General features: G+C 46.6%; 1 protein-coding gene across 1 annotated transcript; it reads right to left on the reverse strand.

Moving 5' to 3' along the window:
- Positions 1-1,697: 1,697 nt before the first annotated feature.
- On the reverse strand, positions 1,698-3,415 carry LOC695155 (melanoma-associated antigen 1). The gene has a single exon (XM_015129207.3). It carries the CDS (start codon positions 3,359-3,361, stop codon positions 2,411-2,413), a length of 951 nt encoding a protein of 316 aa, XP_014984693.3. The 5' UTR covers positions 3,362-3,415; the 3' UTR covers positions 1,698-2,410.
- Positions 3,416-16,181: the final 12,766 nt, after the last annotated feature.

A 16,181-nucleotide genomic window follows, 5' to 3' on the forward strand; every position in this document is an offset into this window, starting at 1 on the left:
TGGCTGTTCTGTGGGGACCAGTGACAAGCTGGTCAGCAAGCCAGGTTCCAGAGTGAGAAAGGACACATGGAAGTGACCAGGGGAAACTCACTGCAATTCGGGAAAGTGCTGGAACTGGACAGAAATGCCCACGCCTTGGCAGAATCAACTCTCAAGGAACCCAGTGCACACCAGCCTCAAATGATGTTTGATTCTCACTGTCACCTTCCCCTGGTCTGTTTTTAGTACGTTGGCCTCGGGGTCTTTCTTTTTGTCACCAGAGACATATGGCACAGTGTTGAGAAGAGAAAGGAAGTAGTACTCAGGAGGTGGGCCACAGGCTGGGAGGAGTGGGAACAGCATGGGCTCTACAGGAATTCAGATCAGGGATCGGGTTCCAGCCCTGTCCCTTACTAGGCACGTGATCCTGGGAAATACCCAAGCCCTGTGTGCCTCTGGTTCTACATCTGTGTAGTAGGTGTGATTAGACCCTTCCGCTAGGACTGTTGGAGTGTGTGCATGCAAGTGAAGCAGCTGGTTCAGGGCCTGGAGTAAATTACAAGTTTAATGGATAGCAGGTGGCTGTTATTTCTAATATTATTTGAGCCCAGACCCTACCACTCTGGGATTTTGTTGTTGTTCTCCAGGACTTATCAGAGAATATACAACTTAATAGGACATGGAATAACTAACCAAAAAGGGAAGTTTCATTCCTAAAATTCAGTAAGTATTGCCTCTTAGAGAATGTACTTCAAAATTTGGGTGTGCGACTTCCCCTAGGCGGATACAGCTCAAAGATCGTAGAATTTGAGTCAAAAACCAACTCCTTTACTCTCTCCCACATACCTTTCCATCCAAACCACTATTTTCATTCATTTTGTCAACATACGAAATCTTGCTTACAACTGGCCAAATTGCACGTGAGATAACCTCATTAGAATGCCTTTTTAAGAGTCAGCTCTGGTCCTCCCAGCCAGGTAGAAAAGTGCCTGGCCAGTGGCTTTTGGATCTCCATTCCGGGGAGATTCACGCTTCTCTCTCAGGAAACGCTTTCGGACGATGGGTGTCCATCACCTAGCTCTTGCGCTGTGTTCAGAAGCAATGGGAAAAAAAAAAGCGCAGAACACTTTCCAATCCTGCCTAGGTGGAGACTCCTCTCTGTTTATCCACCGTCCAAAAGAAACTCCTCAGAGCAGCTTTCCAACTCAGGCTTTTCTCTCACCGTCTGAGAATCTGGCCCTGGATCCACCCAGGATCCTTACAATCAGCTCCCGCAGAAGGAACTGCAGTTTCCCAAAGCCCAAAATGCCCCAGCTCAGGACATTTACACTCTACCACTCTCACCTGGAGCCCCACACCCTCACTCTCTCTTACTTTTCCTCTACATCTTCAGAGGACATCTTGCCACCTTGATTGCGTGACTGCAGCTCTTAGACTCTACAACCCTATGGGTAGGCATGAGTCTGGCTTACCTTAGCATCTCCACTACTAACTCAGGGCCTTCCAAAAAGCAGCTGCTCAGTGCATGGAGAAGAAAGGAGCCAGTGAACAGGAAGAATTCTTTATTCAGATTTAATTTCTCCTACATTCTCAAAGCAGCCAAGGAAATCCAGGTATGCATATATCTTTTAAAATGTTACAGAATAGACTGAGGTATAAGGCAAGAATTGACTATCTCGGCCGGGCGCGGTGGCTCACGCCTGCAATCCCAGCACTTTGGGGGGCCGAGGCGGGCGGATCACAAGGTCAGGAGATCGAGACCACGGTGAAACCCCGTCTCTACTAAAAATACAAAAAATTAGCCGGGCGCGGTTGTGGGCGCCTGTAGTCCCAGCTACTCAGGAGGCTGAGGCAGGAGAATGGCGTGAACCCGGGAGGCGGAGCTTGCAGTGAGCCGAGATCGCGCCACTGCACTCCAGCCTGGGCGACAGAGCGAGACTCCGTCTCAAAAAAAAAAAAAAAAAAAAAAAAAAAAAAAAAGAATTGACTATCTCTTAATTTCTTTAGTTCTTTATCTCATCTATTTTACTGCTCATTTTTCACATTTCTAAGTAAATACTTATTCCACTGCTGTTATTATCCCAATTCACAAAATAGAATGGATTTCCCAATCTGAATGAAACACAAGACTCTTACTACTCAACTATATACACGGCACTATGTGTGACTACTGTCATTCATAAACTTGGATGCTGAAGTTCATTCAACCATTCCTTAAAAGGAACACTTGAACAATTCCAAAAGAGAACAAAGATAAATCTCCAAGTCATCCAATAGAACAGAAACCTACTACTGAGAATGCTGACTGCTCTCTTCAAACAGAGTGAAGAATGGGCCTCACATCACACGAGGCAGGGAAAGCTGCTGGACACGGTCCTTGAAGGTGCACTAGCCCAGCCCCCCTCCCACTGGCCTTGGCTGCAACTCATGCTCAGACTCCCTCTTCATCCTCTCTCAAAGCTGCTCCCTCCTGTCTCAAAGCTGCTTCACGCAGGGATGGGAAGAAAAAGCGAACTCTTGCACTGACCTTGATCACATACTCAAGGACTTTCACATAGCTGGTTTCAGTGAGGGCCCTTGGACCCCACAGGAACTCATAGCGTGCAGGATCACTGTAGGGCACCTGCCGGTACTCCAGGTACTTTTCCTGCACCAAATCTTGGGTGAGCAGCTTCCTGGGCTCCCCATAGGCACTGTGCTCCCTCCCATCATATACCTCCATCACATTCAGCTCTTCCCAGATTTCCTCCTCAGGAGCACGGCCGCCCTCCATTGCAATCATAACCAGGATGATTATCAGGAAGCCTGTCTTGGGCATGATCTGATTATCACCCAGCAGGCCGTCATAGGAGAGCCCCAGGCAGGTGACAAGGACATAGGAGTGGCCGGTGGAGTCTGCTTCCTTCACGTCAATGCCAAAGACCAGTTGCAAGGACTCAGAGGCTTTGCCGAAGATCACAGGAAAGCAGTGCTTGTAATTTTTGATGACTCTCTCCAGCATTTCTGCCTTTGTGACCGGCTCCCTGGCTCGATACTTGAGGAGCAGAAAACGAACCAAATCAGCCACCTTCTTAGTGAGTACTGCTCGGAACAAGGACTCCAGGACACGCGAGGTGCTTGGCCCCTCTTCTTCATGGCTGCTGGAACTCTCATTGGGTTGCCTCCAGCGAGGGAAGTTGATGGTAGTGGGAAAGGCGGAGGCTCCCTGAGGAGTCTGGGGGGGATCTGTTGACCCAGCAGTAGGCACCTCCTCCAGGGTGCCCAGGACCAGAGGAGAGGAGGAGGCGGCGGCAGCCTGCACACACACCAGCCCCAGGGCCTCTTGTTGGGCCTCAAGGGCTTCCTCAGGCTTGTAGTGCAGACTCCTCTGCTCAAGAGACATGATGACTCTGGTCAGGGCAGCAGGCAGGAGTGTACAGGAGCTGGGCAATGAAGACCCACGGGCCTGGAGAGAGAGGGAGTGTGTGAGAGGCCTCAGCTGAGAACTGAACCTTGGAGACTCTAACAAAGGCCTACTTACAGATCTTCTCCTTGGTGCTCCTCTGTGGCCTCCAGGGAATCCTGTCCTCCAGGTTGGCCTGTCCCCTGAAAACCTGAAGGAGGAAGTGAGAGGGCACTCAGGGTACAGCCGGCCAGCAGAGGTCGATTCTACAGGACTGACGGTAGGGAGGTGAGGCCAGACTCTGTGGAGTTCCATGTGTCCTGCGGCAGGCGGGGCCCTTGGTGTGCATTCAGGGCAAACGTTGACTGCTGGCACAGCCTGTGCGTCCTCTGCTCTGTGATCTGAGGACACTGTCTCAAACCAAGGCCTCACTGCCTGGTTCTTGGAGCTCCTGGAAGAGGAATCCACGGGCCCTCAGGGTGCAGACTGCAAGCACAGCCCTGGGCCCTCAGTGCTATTAGGAGGGTGGGCTGGACTCTGTGACATCCCCACTCTCATGCGGTGGATGATCCCCTCTGTTCTCACGCAGGGCCCTTGCATTTTTCCTGGCAGGACCTGGATCCCACCCTTTTGCTGGTCTGAGAAATCCAAATAAAGAGCTCACATCCATGATAAGGAACAGAAAGACAGGAGGGGACCCACATCTGGCCACTCGGGCCTAGGTCCTCGGGGAAGGACAGCAAGAGATATCAAAATTCATTGGAATTAATGTGTCCTGGGTGAGGCGCCTGTTTGGTCCTCACCTTGACTCCTGGCAGGGCCTGGGACTCTCCCTCTACTGACGTGAGTGAAGCCTTCTCAGATCAAGGCCTCCCCCTCCCTGACATCAATGATCCCAAGATAAGAGAGGGACCTTGGCAGATGACCCAGCCCATGCTCTCTGGGGTGACAGCAGGGGCAGAGCTGATTTCTGTGCGGTCTCTGTCAGTGTTCTGGCCCTGGGGTATCCTCAATCCTCCCTCATGTTCCTCACCCAAATGCATGGCAGATCGTAGGACTGCTCTGTCTTTAGACCAGATGGGGGTCCCTATGTTGACCCGAGTCACCCTCTGAGAACAAGGTCCTCACCTCTCTGAGATCTGGAAACAGGAGTAAGAAGATGCCACACCCTGGGTGAAGTGTCCAGGGCTGACCCCTTTGGTTCTGGGGTGAGGATTCCAATAGCCTTGTCTGGCTCACTCATCTTTATTCCTGCCAAAGCCTGTGCTTCCTCAACCCCCAATTCCCTGAGATGGGTAGACATCCCCCCTTTACCCCAAGACCCCATCTCCTTGCGGGCTCCCCAACTTCCTGCCTGTGGTACAAGTGAGACTAGAACATACGGCCATCCCTGATCTGGTCCCCCTAGAGCTACAAAAAAGAAACAGCCATACTCTGTGGAGCCAGGGATATCCCCAGTCCTTGTGAAGGGGGCACATCTTGGGTTGTATGGATCCTGGAACTCCTTCCTCTGTTGACCTGAGGCCCCACTTCTCAGACCACAGCTGTGTCCTGTCACCTCAAAAGATGCAGGAAATAAGGGCCATATGTGGCCACCGTGCCCTGGACCTCTCAGGGCAGAGGTCCACACTGATCTGGATTCCAAGGTCCCCTGAGTCTTCCCTCCTCTTCCTCCTTGTGATCCTGGCAGGGCTGGGTCCCACCCCTATGCTAATATAAGTCCCCATCATTCTGATTCTTGAGGCCAAAAGTGGCAGCCTCAGTCTCAGACAGGGTTGCGGTGTCCTGGGGTGCTGGGTCCCCTGAGGCCTCCCTCATCTCCCGGTAGGGTCCTTCCTCTGCTCCCCTGAGGCCCTGTTCAAGCCCCTTCCCTCCATCAGCTTCGGATGGAGACATCAAGATCGAATGCCTAGTCGCCATTCCCGGGGCTTCCGTGGGTTGACTGCAGGGATTCTGCCAAGATGAGGTTGGGGTTGGGGGGTGGGTATGGGAATGTGAGTGGGGTGGCGGTGCAGATGAGGAGACAGGTGTGGGTGGGAAACCCTCAGTTCCCTCTCAGGGTCCTGACCTTAATGCCGGGAGGATGCCTGGACCTTGATGCCTGGACCCTGCCCTCTCCTGACCAACACTGCCCTGGTCACATAAGCTCTGATTACAGAGTTCCCTCTGGGTGAACTGGCAGTGGGGCAGGGGGTGGCCCAGCTGAGATGTTTGCCCTGGCTGGGTGGTCCAGGGTTGGCAGCAGGGGTGGTGTTGGATCATTTGGGAGCCGTCTACCTGCGGTGGAGGCCTCCTCAGTCCTCCCTCAGCATCTCACCTTGCCTCCTCCCAGAGCCTAAAACCACTCCCCTCGGTGGATCTCAAGCCACCTCTCAGAACCATTAGATGAACCTGACTTCTCTCAGATCTGTGAGGTGCAAGTCAGTGGTGTCACATCGGGCCATCCAGGGCTTCCCTGGGTTGAGAGCAGGGGCAAGCCGGATTCTGCCAGAATGAGGGAGCGGATGGGAGTGGGGCGCATGAGAGAGATGAGGGTGGGGCTGGGGGGAATGAGAGTGGGGTGGCAGAAGGGTTGGAGCTGGTGCTGGGGGTGGAGGGTTGTGGTCAGGTGACGGAGTGGGGGTAGGGGATGCGGGTGGAGGTGTGGCTGAGAAGATGGGGGTTGGGTGGGGAATGGGAATGTGAATGGGGTAGGAATGGGGATTGGAGTGCAGTCTTGGGGGCCCACAGCCCTCCCTCTGGGTCCTGACCTTGATGCCTGGCAGAGCCTGTGCCCTGCCTCTCCTAACCAGTCCTGCCCCGGTCACAACAACCTCTGACTCCAGAGCCTGGGGAGAAGAACCTGGTGTCTCTCAAGGCTTATGGAGCAGGGGTCTGGGGGCAGCCCAGGCTGAGACGTCTTCCCTCGGGTGGTCCAGGGCTGGCAGCAAGGGTGGCGCTAGAATATTCTGGGCTCTCTATCTGGGGTGGCGGGGTCCTCAGTCCTTCCTCAGCCTCTCACCTTGCCTCCTCACAGCGCCTGGACCCGGTTCCCTCGGCCGAACTCACGCAGTCCCTTAGACTGGGAACCTCTCTTCTCTCTGCTCCCCAATGCGCAAGTCAGTGGCGTCACATCCGGGCACCCGGATGTTCCCAGGCGGGAACCGGATCCTGCCTGGGTGGGGGTGGGAGTGGGCGTGGGCGTGGGGGTGGGCGTGGGCGTGGGGGTGGGGGTGGGGGTGGCGGTGGCGGTGAGCGTGGAAAGGCAGGGCAGATGGGAATCAGGGTGGAGGGATGGGGTGGGGGATGTGGGATGGGGTGGGAATGGCAATGAAGTGGGGGATGGGTCACGGGAGTGGGCATTGGAGTGGGGGTTGGGTCACGGGAGTGGGGTCTTGGGGACCCTCAGCCCTCCTTGAGAATCCTGAGCGTGATGTCTGGCAGAGCCTGGATGCTGCCCTCTCCTAAGCAGCCCTTCCCTGGTCACATGAGCTCTGACTCCAGAGTCCCCAGTGGCTTAAGCAGCAGGGGGCTGGGGGTGGCGCAGCCTAAGAAGTCCACCACCAGGTGGTCCAGGGCTGGCAGGAGGGGCGGCGCTGGATTATTTGGGGCCCTCTATCTGGGGTAAGTGGGTCCTCAGTCCTCCCTCAGCGTGTCACCTTGCCTTCTTACAGAGCCTGAGCCCGCTTCCCTCCACCGATCTCAAGCCACCCCTGAGACCGAGAACCTCGCTTCTCTCTAACCACTAATGTCCAAGTCAGTGGCGTCACATCTGGGCACCTGGGCTTCCCTGGGTTGAGAGCAGGGGCAGAACCGGATTCTGCCTGGATTGGGATGGGGGTGAGTGTGAAAATGTTTGGATGGGTGGGGTAAAGGGAGGCATTGGGGGTGGTAGGGGAGGGATGCCAGTGGTGCCTCGGGGCTTAAGTCATGATGGTGGTGGTGGTGGTGGTGGGCGTGGGTTGGGGGACTCTCAGTTACCCCTCAGGGTCCTGACTTTGATGCCTGGCAGAGTCTGGACCCCCATCTTCTGCCAATTGTGTCTGCTCCTCTCCCACCAAGTCTCTGGCCCCCAATCCCATGAGGTGGCAGTGGGAGGAGGGGTGTGATCGGGTCGTGGTGACATTGCCAGGGTCTTCCAGGGCTGACAGGAGGGCTGAGCTGGATTCTGTGGCCTATCTACGTCGGGAGAGTGGACCCTCAGTCCCCACTCAGGAGGGCCCTCCTCCTGGCTCCTGGCACTTTGATGAAGTGGTGGTTGGGAGATGCTGTTTCTGCCACCTCTGAGCATTTGCCCAGCTGCACCTATTGCAGAGAATGGCTGCGGGTCCCAGGCCAGGTGCTCCCTGCAGAGTAGCAGCTCCCGCGATTGTAGTGACCTCTGAGAGAAGACGCACACCTTCCCACAGGGGCTCCTCCCCAGTCAGAGCTACACTTGGCAAACCTTTTGTCCTCAAAGTAATATGTTTTACGGCCGGGCACGGTGGCTCACGCCTGTAATCCCAACACTTTGGGAGGCTGAGGCGGGCAGATCACTTGAGGTCAGGGGTTCAAGACCAGCCTGGCCAACATGATGAAACCCCATCTCTACACAAAATACAAAAATTAGCCGGGTGTGGTAGTGCTCAGGAGGCTGAGGCGTGAGAATCGCTTGCACCTGGAGGCGGAGTTTGCAGTAAACCGAGATTGTGCCATTGCACTCTAGCGTGGGCCTCACGACAGAGTGACACTCTGTCTCAGAAAATTTTAAAAAATGAAAAAGAAATACACTTCACGTATCTTCCAAGGAGATATATATATATATATTTCTAGGAAAGAATACCTACCAGTAGTATGCATGATTCACTCTTATATCCTATTGTACTTCTTTTCCATTCTTTAAGTTCTGTTGAAACAACTTTTTTTGAAACACAATTTCTCACCCACTATGTTGGTGTCTGGTTGTTATTAGCGGAACTCTTGATCCATACTGTCTTATAAAAGCCCTGTTTTGTTTAGTTTTGTTTTTTTGTTTTGTTTTGTTTTTTGTTTTGTTTTGTTTTGAGACAGAGTCTCACTCTGTCGCCCAGGCTGGAGTGTAGTGGCGCGATCTTGGCTCACTGCAAGCTCCGCCTCTTGGGTTCACGCCATTCTCCGGCCTCAGCTCCCGAGTAGCTGGGACTACAGGCATCTGCCACCACGTCCGGCTAATTTTTTTGTATTTTTAGTAGAGACAGGGTTTCACCGTGTTACCCAGGATGGTCTCGATCTCCTGACCTCGTGATCTGCCCACCCCTGCCTCCCAAAGTGCTGGGATTACAGGAGTGAGCCACCATGCCCGGCCAACCAGCCCTGTTTAACCGGTGTCCTGCTGTTGCCCTAGGGCTACTAGCATCATGTTTTGAGGAGCTGCCTCAGATTGTGTAATGAAGTGAAGTGGAAATTGGAAAACTTTCATTCTAAAGTTTTGTTAACTGCAGTCTAGGCAGGCTACAGACCTCCCCAATATCCCTGCTGCCAATCCCCCTCCAACCGAGACTGCAAGTGTCAAACACAATTACCAGTTCAACAGTCTTCAGCATTACCCAGGGCTTTCTCTATTTTGTTGCTTAGATTTTGTTGCTGATATTGTGTCTTTCTCCTTCTTTTTCCCTTTTATAATTTTCCAGGGTTGATTTGTGAAGCAGAGAACAGCAGCCCAAGTTTGATTGTCATGTTGGCAGCTACAGGTAAGACATAACTTGTATATAATTGAAGGAAAATTGACATTTTTACAGTGTTCTCTTTCTCATCAATGAATATGTTATGCTCCTCTATAATATGTATGTGTATATGTGTGTGTGTGTGTATATATATATGCATAAATATGTCTCGGTTGGAGGGGGGTTGGCAGCAGGGATATTGGGGAGTTCTGTAGCCTGCCTGGACTGCAGTTGATAAAATGGTTAGAACTCACATACATATGTGTAGAAAGATAGATAGATGATAGATAGATAGATAGATAGATAGATAGATAGATAGATAGATAGATGGCATCTCGCTCTGTCTACCTGGCTGGAGTGCAGTGACACTATCTTGGCTCACTCCGCATCCCAAGTTCCAGCGATTCTCCTTCCTTAACCTACCGAGTAGCTGGGATTACAGGTACACGGCACCACACCCAGTTAATTTTTGTATTTTTAGTAGAGATGGAGTTTCACCATGTTGGCCAAGTGTGTCTGGAACTCCTGACCTCAAGTGATCTGCCCGCCTCAGCCTCCCAAAGTACTGGGATTATAGGCGTGAGCCACCGTGCCCAGCCTCCTGTATTAATTTCAAACTCCTTTTACTTGAATCTGTCAGTATACTGCGATAGTTGCCTCTATAAGGACCTTCTACATTTTTGCTAGGCTTCTTTTCAGGTAATTCTTGGATTTTGATGCTATTGAAAAAGGCATATTGTCTATTGAGTGTTCTAGTTACTGATTGCTTTCATCTGGCAAAGATTTTGATCTTGCTATTGTAATCTGTTGTACACCTCATTCGGAAAGCCCATTCACTTGACTCTTCCACATGCCTACTCCTTTGAATTTTCAAGACTGATAATGTTGTTATCGCTAAACATCATATATTTTTTCCAATATTCATGTTCCTTATTTATGTTGATATTTATAGCTCTGACTTTGTGTCTCAATACTGATTTAAAAGCTGGAGATAATACCCTACATCTAATTATTTTCCCTCTCTTTAATAATAAGTCTTCGAACATTTAGCATTTATGCATATTTGCTGTTGATTTTAGTAAATGGAAATTCTCTTTCAAAAGAAGTTAACTAAATATGTTTACCTTGAACTCATATTGAATTTCCTTCAAAAGCTTTTCCTATACCCAGTGACATGAGCACATATCTTTTTCTTCTCCATTTTGCATGTAAGGAATTACAATGAAATACGTTTCTTTTTTGTAATCTTGAACCATATTTTCTTTCCTTGGGCAGAGCCTGTTCATTTAATATGCTAATTTACGTAGGATATGTAGTGTTATGTATGAGAGCTTCCTTCGTGTGTTTCTTTCCATGGGGATGGGGGTGGTCCTCATCTGGTTTTTGTATCCAGGAGGGCTAGTCTGGGAGATGGAATTGAACAATAGTCTATATTTTGTGTGCCTTGGAAGAGTTGAGATAAGATGGTAGGTAGTTTTTCCTGATCATTTTGTTCAATCAGCCTCCAAGACCGCCTAGACTGGAACATTTGAGGGTGGCTTGAGCTGTGAATACTGTACTGTATCAGTTTGTATAGTTTAATTTTTCCTTTTATTTTTGGACCAATTTGGAAATTTATTTATTTTATTTCTGCAAAGTGTTCAGTTTCACATAGGATTTCACTTTAAATGGTGTGAAATTTGCGATAAAACCTTTCCATTAGGAAGCGCCTCAAAAACCTTGAATAATAGAATAACATAATGAACTCAGAACACCTGGTACTCAGCATCAACAACCTTCAATACATGGCACATCTGGTTCCAGTTCGATGCTCACCTACTTGCATCTCAGCTGCCGGAATAATGTGGAGCAAATCTAAGACGTCATTCCATTTCATCTCTAAATACCTCAATATGTTTTCCTGGAAGTTAAGGACTTCATATTAACTAAAATCCCAAAACAGTTTTCATTTCTAAAAAAATTAAATGATTATCAGATGTTCAACTGATTTACACACTTATCTGGCAGACTTAAACTTTATAAAAATATGTTTATTTGAATGAGAGCCCAAACATGGTATTATACAGTGATGTTTTTGTCATTATAACCCTTAACTTTTCCGTCATCTGTAGGTCCCCTCCACTGGACCTGTTTCCCTGCCATTGTTTTGTTGTTGTTGGGAAGAAACAGATCCTGCGTTCTCTTCAGTTTTCCATAGTCTGGGTTTTGCTGAATGCAACACTGTGATATCCTTTATCATATTCCTCAGCCCTTCATTTCTAGGGTTACAAGATGCTCCTGGTTCATCTTGTTTATGCCCTGCCCCAGTGCTAAACTAAGCCATTTCTCCAATGGTCTGGTTCACTTCGTTGGGAAACGGTTCTAGGAATCGACATCTGGGTTCTAGGTGTGCTCCTTTCTACCGGGTAGTTTTTAGTCATAGGCTTCTCTGCTGAGAACAATGAAATATATACTTGTATATATCACGTATATACACATCTGTTAAATTTATATATGTAAACATTTGCCTCTATATTAAATTAAATACGATTTTAAACTGAGATCTTCAACTCTAATCCATTACCACAAGGATCATTCTAGCTTCCTCTCCTTGTTTATCTATAGTCTACCCCTCCATCCATGAGAAACCTGTCTCCCATCGTCCACCATCCATTTAGTTAATAGTTTAATACCAGCATGCATCTATAGCAGATTCGGATTTGGTAACCCATAACGTGCCTCCGTGAGAAAAAAAAAAAAAAAAAGCAAAAAAAACTTGTATCGGTTAGAGTGCAGTACTTCTGTGTAGCTCCTTTGGCCTTTAGTCTTACAGATTCCACTCATTTTCAACTTTATTAAGACAGTAATAATGACCTCATAATTCCCCCCACTTGCTTCACTGAGGTAATTTCATACATTTATCTAGGTTTGTGTGTGTGTGTGCATGCGCGCAACATTCTGCATTCTGTCCTACAATTTTTCCAACCTCTTAAGTTATTTTTTAAATTTGCACACGTTAAGCTTTACTTTTTGTGCTGTAAGCATCTATGGGTTTTGAAAAATGTCTGGTGCCCTTGTCTCTGTCCATTTGGGCTGCCCTAACAAAAATACCATAGACTGGGTGGCATATAAATGACAGAATTTTATTTCTCATGCTTCTGGCGGCTGGGAAGTCCAAGATCAGGTTCAACATTTGCTGACAAATTTTGTGTCTGGCAGGAACCTGCTTCACAGTTCATAGACAACTTTCTTTCCTGTGTCCTCACATGGAAGAAGGGGCAAGGGATCTCTGTGGGGTCTGTTTAATAAAGACACTAATGCTATTCATGATGGCTCTGCTGTCATGATTTAATCAGCCCCCAAATACCCCACCTCCTACGTATTACCATCACCTTGGTGTTAGGATTTCAACATATGAATTTTCTGGAAAGACAAACATTCAGACCTAGGCAACCCTGTATCCACCATTGCAGTATCATGCATGGTAGTTTCACTGCACTAATAAGTAGCTTGTGCTTCTCCTATACCCCCTTGGCTCCCACTGATAGGTTTATGATATCTGTAATTTTGCCTTTTCCAGAATGTCATATAAATGAAATCTTATGCTATCTAAGCTTTTCAGACTATATTCTTTCATATAGCAATATGAGCATAAGACTCACCCATGTCTTTGTGTGGCTTGTAACGTATCCTTTTATTGACTAATAGTATCTCATTGTATGGTTATGTCATGTTTTGTTATCCATTCACCTAATGCAATTTATCTTGGATGTGTCTATTTTTAGTGATTATAAAATAAGCTGTTGTATACATTCATACACAAGTTTTTATGTAGAAATAAGTTTTAAAATCAGCTAGATAAAATGCCTAGGAGTATGATTGCTGAATCTTATGATAAGACTATGTTTAGTTTTTTAAAGGAAATGCCAAATTATCTTCCAAAGTCATTTTGCATTTCTACCAGCAATGAATGAAAGTTTCTGTTGCTCCACATTTTCACTAGCAATTGGTCTTGTATTTTTTTTTTGGTGGGGGGTGGATTTCAGATATTCTAGAAGATATATAGTGGTGTCTCATTTTAGCACACAATTCTCTAATGACAAAGGACGTTCAGCACTTTCAATCTGTTTATTTGCCATCTGTGTATCTTCTTTGGTGAAACATCTGTTCAGATCTTTTGACTATTTTCAGTTATTTTTCTATTGTTGAGTTTTAAGAATCCATGTATATATAGAGACATGTTCTTTGTCAGAAATGTGTACTACAGATGTTTACTCTTAGTCTGTAGCTTTTGTTTTCATTCTGTTTACAGTGTCTTTTGAAGAGTATAAGACTTTTATTTTAATACACTCTAATTTGGCAATTTTTTCTTTCATTGATCATGATTTTGTTGTTGAATTTAAAAACACATCACCAAACTCAAACTTATGTAGCTATTCTCTTATGTTTTCTTAGAGAAGCTATATAGTTTTTGCATTTTGCATTATCTCTATGATGTATCTTTGGTTAATTTTTGTGAAATACCTAAGGATTTGTGTATGATGTTATAATTATCATTATTATTGTTTATGTATAGATGTCTAATTATTCAAGCTCCATTTGTTAGAAAAACTATACTTTCACCATTATTGCCTTTGTTGTAAATCACCTGACTATATATATGTAGGTCTATTTCCTAGCTCTATTCTGATTTATTAATCTATGTATCTATTCTTTGTTAATGCTTATGTCCTCCACCACATTCATATTTTGAAGCCCTGTTTCCAAGGGTATCCATATTTGGAGATTAGGCCTCTAAGGATTTAATTAATTTTAAAAGAGATCATAAGGGTGGCCCCTTGATCTCACAGGATTAGTGAGCTTATAAGAATGGACACAAGAAAGCATTCTTGTGCCTACATGAGCACTCCCTACCCCATCTCCACGCACATGCACAGAGGAAAGGCCAATAAAGGACATAATTAACAGAGGGCATCTACAAGCCAGGAGTAAACCCATTGCCAGTAAATGACCACACCAGTCCTTGACCTGGAATTTCTAGCCTCCAGAACTGTTAAAAAAATTTCTGTTGTTTCACCTACTGACTCGATAGCATTTTGTTATGGCAGCCAAAGCTGACTAAGGCATAGCCCCAGATAACAGAATATTTCTTCTGTTTTCTCCTAGAAATAAAATGATGTTGACGTTTAGGTCTATGGTTCATATTGAGTTACACTTTTTTATTGTGTATATCTTTTTTTAAATTTTACTTTAAGTTCTGGAATACATGTGCTGAAAGTGCAGGTTTGTTACATAGATATACATGTGCCATGGTGATTTGCTCCACCTATCAACCTGTCATCTAGGTTTTAAGCTCTGCATATATTAGGTATTTTTCCTAATGTTCTCCTCCCCTATCCCCCAACCCCACAACAGGTTCCAGTGTATAATGTTCCCCTCCCTGTGTCCATGTGTTCTCACTGAGTTACATTTTTATATGGTGCAAGATATGTTTGGTGGTTAGCTTTATGTGTCAACTTGTCTAGGCTATAGTACTCAGTTGTGTGGTCAAACACTAGTCTAGATGTTACTGTAAAGGTATTTTGTAGATATGATCGACATTTGCAATCAGTTAAATTTAAGTAAAGCAGTTTACCCTCCGTAATGTTGGTGGGCCTCATCCAACTAGTTGAACATCTTAAGAGAAAAAAACAATTATTCCTGGAAAAGGTATTCTAACACAAGACTGTTATATAAGAATGCTGTGTGAATTTCTAGCCTGCTGGTCTACCTTACAGATTTTTAACGTACCAGACCTCATAATCCCATGAGATAATTCCGTATGTATCTTTCTCTGTTCTGTCTCTCCCTTTTTAGATAGGTATATAAATAGATAAAGTATGTATTGAAATTTGGGTTTGCATATAGATATTGCATTAGTCTGTTCTCACACTGCTATGAAGAAATATCCAAGACTGGGTAATTTAACAGAAAACAGGCTTAATTGACTCACAGTTCCACATTGCTGGGGAGGCATCAGGAAACTTACAATCATGGCGGAAGGCAAAAGAGAAGCAGGCACCTTCTTCACAGGGCAGCAGGATGGAGTGAGTGCAAGCAAGGGAAATGCAAGATGCATATAAAACCATCAGATCTTGTGACACTCACCCATTATCGTGAGAATAACATGGAGCAAACTGTCCCTGTGATCCAATTACCTCCACCTTGTCCTGCCCTTGACCTGTGTAGATTATGAGGATTAAAATTCAAGGTGAGATTTGGGATAGGAGACACAATTGAACACCGGACACCTCTTGCAGATGCTATTACATGAAAAGTGATATTAAGCATTTATTGAATGTTTAGGTAAATATTAGAAAAATTCAGCAAACAAAATATTTTACTGCTTAAATCAGTCTTTAGTTTTACCAATTTCCTTCGTAAGTTTTGTTTACAACACGGCCATTTCTTTTTTTTTTTTTTCCTTTTTGTTTTTTTGAGACGGAGTTTCACTCTTGTTGCCCAGGCTGGAGTGCAATGACACAATCTCAGCTCACTGCAACCTCCATCTCCTGGGCTCAAGCAATTCTCTTGCCTCAGCCTCCCTAGCAGCTGGGATTACAGGTGCCTGCCACCGGATCCAGCTAATTTTTTGTATTTTAGTAGAGACGGGGTTTCACCATGTCCTTCTTTGCCCTCCTGCCCCGTCACTACTTGTCACTGATGATCCTTCTGTCTCACTACAGAGACAGAAGCAACCCACAGGATACATTCAGTGTCTGAGCACCACATCTTCCACCCACCTTTGTCCATCAGTGCTCACATATTCAATCTTCTCTCCTGTTTAAATGTATGAACTACTATTCCTTCCTGAAGTCAACTTGCTCCCCTGTCCACTAGAGCCCACTTCTTCTCAAGAACATCATTCAGGACTTTCCCCTCCTCTTTCCAACGTTTCCAAGGTTTCCCTCTATATTGTTCCTATCAGCATACAACATGCCAGTCCTTCTGTAATCACTAAGAAAACCACAAAAACTTCTAGCTACTACTTTTTGCCTCAGGTTACTACCCCAGTTCTTTCTTCCCAATTATCTCTTGTCCTTTCCAATCAGTCCTTTGCACCCACCATTCCACCAAACCACTCTTACTAAGGATATCAAAGGGCCTCCATATGCCAAGTCGCCCTCCTTCGGCCTATCAGC

The sequence above is a fragment of the Macaca mulatta genome, chromosome X (assembly GCF_049350105.2).
Source record: "Macaca mulatta isolate MMU2019108-1 chromosome X, T2T-MMU8v2.0, whole genome shotgun sequence".
NCBI classification, from domain to species: Eukaryota; Metazoa; Chordata; class Mammalia; order Primates; family Cercopithecidae; genus Macaca; species Macaca mulatta.